The following is a 4,565-nucleotide window of genomic DNA, read 5'->3' on the forward strand; positions in this document are numbered from 1 at the left end:
TTCATTGTATGCTATAATTCTAAAATGTATTATTGTTGCTGAATAAATGTACTTTTTATTTTGTAACATAAAAGAACAACAGGCTGGAGAGATGGCTTTCGGTTAAAGAGCATTGGCTGGTCTTCCATGGAACATGGGTTTGATTCCCAGCACCTACATGTTGGCTTAAAACCGCCAATTCCAGTCCAAGGAGATCTGACATATCCTTCTGACCACCTCATGCTTCAGACATATATGTGATGCACAAACATACATGCAGACTAAATACCCATACACACAATAACAGCACTATGACAGTCCTGTATGCATATACAAAACCAAAGCCCATAGTCAGACATGGTTACTCATGCCTATAGTCTCAGTACTTGGGAGGCTGAAGCAGGATTACTGTGAGTTTGAGACCAGCCTGGGCTACACAATGAGTTCTAGCCAGCTTAAAATACAGTGACTCAAAAACAAACCAAAACAAAAAGGAGACTGAGGAGGAGGAAGAGGATATGAAAGGCTCTTGTGACAGAGAACTGGGAGGGGCTAGAGGAAAAACTTGGATACTAAATAGTTTCCCCAAAGATTGATGTAGAACGTTAGTGCTCTGTTATATTCAAAACCTGCTGACCCACTAAACCATTTGGCAGATTCAATTCTCCTGGGGTGCTAAGTGTACTCAACTACAGTAAAAGAAAGTACAGAATCAGAAGAACCCAGCTGCCCTGGGAAATGGTAAGTCCTTAATATCTTTCTAGAACTTTCTCCACATCTACTCTGCAATAATCTACTTCCTACCAGGAGAAGCTAAATTCTCTTGTATTTTATGGAAATGCTGTGTGGCTAACTAACGCCACTTGAGAGAAGCCTACCTGGGGAAGGGATCTAACAAGCTATCTTTTGCTTGTCACATCTTCTGTCCTTCTCTGAATCTTATATCACTTAATGCTTTATTATTATAGAAACTGAGGCATTAGGCATTAATTCCCCAACAGGTGCCAAGAACTTTCTAGTTCTTGTTCTGAAATCTATGCTCCTTTCTCTGCTCTTCTTTTCTTAGGCTTCAAAGACACCATTTACCACCCCATAATTCAAGAAAGACAGCTCAAATGATATGTTTTTATTTTTTGGGGAAAAAAAGACATGCAACACCCATCCCTAACAAACTAAATGCTTGAAATACAGAATAAAAAGGGAATCCAAACCATCTTGATGAGACACAAATATGATTTCACAAAGCTGAAAAATCTTTTACAAAGCTTCTGTTGTATAAATATAGTCAGTCTTATCTTTAATATAGTTGGACCAAAAAAAAAAGTTTTGATGGCATAAGAAATCCCCTGGGCCTTGGATATACCACAATCTTCATATGTATTCCCAGCCAAATACAGGTGATAACTAAATACAGGATTAAATAGTGTATTCTAGGACTCTACATATCCAAATGAAGATTAAACACAATCTCTTGAGCCAACTCTATGGCCCTAAAGTTTGTGCAAACTACCACAGTCCTGGCTCAAAGACTAAAGTGGTTTTCCCTTGCAGACCTAGTGTATGTGTTCTGAACTGTATGTTCATGGTCAATGTGTAGCTCAGTGGTAGAACACTTTGCTTAGCATGTGAGAAAGCCCGGGTTTCATCTTCAGCACAGAAAACTAAAATTGATATGCCCAAAGTCACTGAATTGTATGCTTTGAAAGGGTGACTTATGGAGTGTGTGAATTATGTGTTAGTAGAGATCCTGAAATTATCTGAAGTCGTTGAGCTGCTAGAGAAGCAGCAGGTGAGGCTTTTCCTTTTGGAACCATCCCAGTAAAGAGTAGGGGGACAGATCCAGAAAGATGCTATCATTGAATCAGTGCTGTTTGAGGATGCTTGGGAGGAGGAGCACTGGATTCCAGGATGTCAGAATAAAGATGTCCAAATAGACAAACTTTCCCCATGTCTTCCAGAACAGTCTAAGTATCTCTTGTGGTCTTCATCACAGAAAGAAGTTATTCCTTGGGAAGCAGACACCCAAGAGGCTGCAGGAGACTGGCTGTGAGCTCATGGCCTGAATGTACATAGCCAGTCAAGAATATTCCAGTATGGTCAAGGTTCTGAGAGCCACAAAATGAAGGACAACTTGGACACCCAAAGAAGAGCTTCTAGGTTTGGCTGTCTATCATTGATGCCTTTGATGGCCAAAAGTCCTGGCATAGCTTTATATCTTTCTGATTCTTAGAAACCATCACCAGGGCAGCCATGACTAATCAGATGAACAAGCCACTATGTGACTCACAAACCACTCAGAAATGTCTCTCTGTCCTATACCAAACACCTATCACTGGGGAAAGGGCACAGGTGAAGACCATAAGTAACTTAGGCTTGACCAAGAGATGTCTATTCTGGCATGGAATGAAAGAGGATCAATTCCCAGTAGTAGGGGAAAAATTAACTGGAAATTATTCTCTGGTTTTTCTATTCCAGGTTTTTCACCGATTATAGCTGGAGTAAAAGGGAAATGGGAAGAGGAATCCCACTCTACTTGCAAGCTGGTACCTATTCTATCTTTCAGAGGAGTGTCACCAGAAATGAAGGCCAGGAGTCTTTTAGATATTTAGTGCACAAATGAAATGGGGATGGGCCAGAGCCAGGACAGAGGCTTAGGGGCAACAAATGTCCCAGCTGGGTGCAGGCCTTGTAAGACATCTCTACTTTCCCTCCCTGAAGATTGGTTTGTATCTGCCTGACACTCAGCTCCTTTCTGGTCAGTCTAGAAGTTTTTAATTTTGTGACCTAGCAAGTAAGTTAAAGTCAGAAATATATCATGACCATAGCTGGTTCATGCCACAGTGGGCTGGAGTCTAAGACTGCCCCATTAAACCTCAGCCCCCTGTGTTCTTTCTAAATAAGATGCTCCATCCCATGATGCTCTAGGCCTCTAGGACTGAGGCACTCACAGATAGGGGTGTTCCTCACTGGCAAGTGTTTATTACCTTCCAGTAAAGCCAATAGAAGATAGAGCTAGACTTACCTGGTTCTTTCTAATGTCATAAAGAGATGGGAGATTTGACAAAAACAAGCATGGGGAATAGCTCTATTAGGACTTTGGGCAAGTTCTTGATAAATAACTTCCTGCCTTTAGTGAGAATATTTATCATTTAAAGAGAAAGAAATGAGGTATCCGGTTATAAAATCGAATGAACACCCCCCCCTTTTCTTGCCTTTCTTTGTGTTTTCCAGTCTCTCTTACACAGGCTTCACCCACCTTGCCCTCAGACTGTCCACTGCCCCCTACTCAAACTCATTACCCAGGAGAAATGAGTTGAGGCTGCCTTGACGACCGCCCTCGGGCCACAGCCTCCCTTCTAAAGACATCATGAGCTGAAAGCCTTCATCAGAAAACCTCCTCCCTCCCTCAAACAGGAGGCCAGAAGTCAATTCTGTACTTAAAAAGAACTGCTTTTTAAAACTAAGAATTCTGGGCAGATGAGGGTATGGATCCCGTGGGTGGACTGTCTTAGAAAACAAGATGTAAGCAAGGAAACAATACACGAAGTGTGGGTATATTTGGTAGGTTTGAGGCAAGTGGAGAGAAAGGTTTGGGTACTCTGTAAAAAACAAGGGTCTGAAATCCAAACTTCTGATAAGGCCACAATGAAGAGATTCCCAGCAGCGGGGAGGGCAGGATGCTGGCACGTAAATTGCCACAGGCCTGCAGGGTGGTGTGCCCAGGAGAGGAGGCAGGCGAGGCAGGAGGGGGCGCCTCTTACAGGTCCATGTCTGGGCCTCCTGAAGACGTCTTCAGCGGCACCGAGTCAAATCCATCAGGAGTCCTCTGAAAGAGAGACGGTGACAGGAGCTGCCTGCTGCACAGGGGCAAATTAAGGGGACAAAGAAGAGAAATGGAAAATGGGTGACAGAGGAACCCTCTAGACTTCCTGCTTCCGGTAGTTTTTGTGGGAGCATAGGAACATATTCTCTGTTCCTTCCTGCTCTCTGCAGATGCAGTCAGAGAATGTGAGAATTATAATTCCTGGTTTGCGTCTTTGCTGAGTTCTAGAAGTCCCAGTTAGCCCTAAGATGTCTCCAGGGTTATCTCTCACTGGTGGGAGGAAAAAAACAAAAACAGAAACAAAAATCAAGGCCCACGTGGGCCAAGGGAGTCACCCTGACAAGTCAGCACAAAGGAAATGAGAGGCAGGCATTGAACAGACTGCCAACCCCTTCTTCAGCAGGCTCCATGCCCTCTCCGAGCCTCTGGTGCCCTCCTCATTCACACCTGTTTCAAAGACTCCCTTGTGCAGTAGTGGATGCTCAGCTCAGGAGAAACTGTTTGGATGCCCTCTGCTGGCCCTGCGCCCAGAGACAGTGGTGTCTGTGTTGCATTTATGAGCTTCACACTCACGCACACACCCACACAGAGCCAGCCCGCCCAGTTCAGAATTACAGAGCAGCTGCAGTTTACGTTTGGCTGTGACTCAGTCTCTCAGGACTGGGCCCACAAACCTTGGGGATAGCACCCTCCGAGGCCCTGGTATCTATCAGAAATCAAACCTCGAGATGGCCTCCTCTTCTTTCAAAGGAAAAAAGGGAGA

At 44.0% G+C, this 4,565-nt stretch overlaps 1 protein-coding gene across 6 annotated transcripts in view; it reads right to left on the minus strand.

The window, feature by feature from the left end:
- Window positions 1–1,075: 1,075 nt before the first annotated feature.
- Window positions 1,076–4,565, minus strand: part of Kiaa1324 (KIAA1324 ortholog) — a 76,158-nt gene continuing 72,668 nt past the window's right edge. For 2 of the 6 annotated variants that reach the window (XM_028757289.1, XM_028757285.1), the window contains one exon: window positions 1,076–3,805. In XM_028757289.1, the coding sequence (XP_028613122.1) occupies window positions 3,737–3,805 (69 nt within the window). In that variant the 3' untranslated portion in view covers window positions 1,076–3,736. Of the gene's footprint in view, window positions 4,073–4,565 lie in introns of all 6 variants that reach the window. The other 4 variants (XM_028757290.1, XM_028757286.1, XM_028757287.1 and 1 more) reach the window with 3 other exon arrangements.

The sequence above is a fragment of the Grammomys surdaster genome, unplaced genomic scaffold, assembly GCF_004785775.1.
Source record: "Grammomys surdaster isolate TR1022 unplaced genomic scaffold, NIH_TR_1.0 126158, whole genome shotgun sequence".
Lineage (NCBI taxonomy): Eukaryota > Metazoa > Chordata > Mammalia > Rodentia > Muridae > Grammomys > Grammomys surdaster.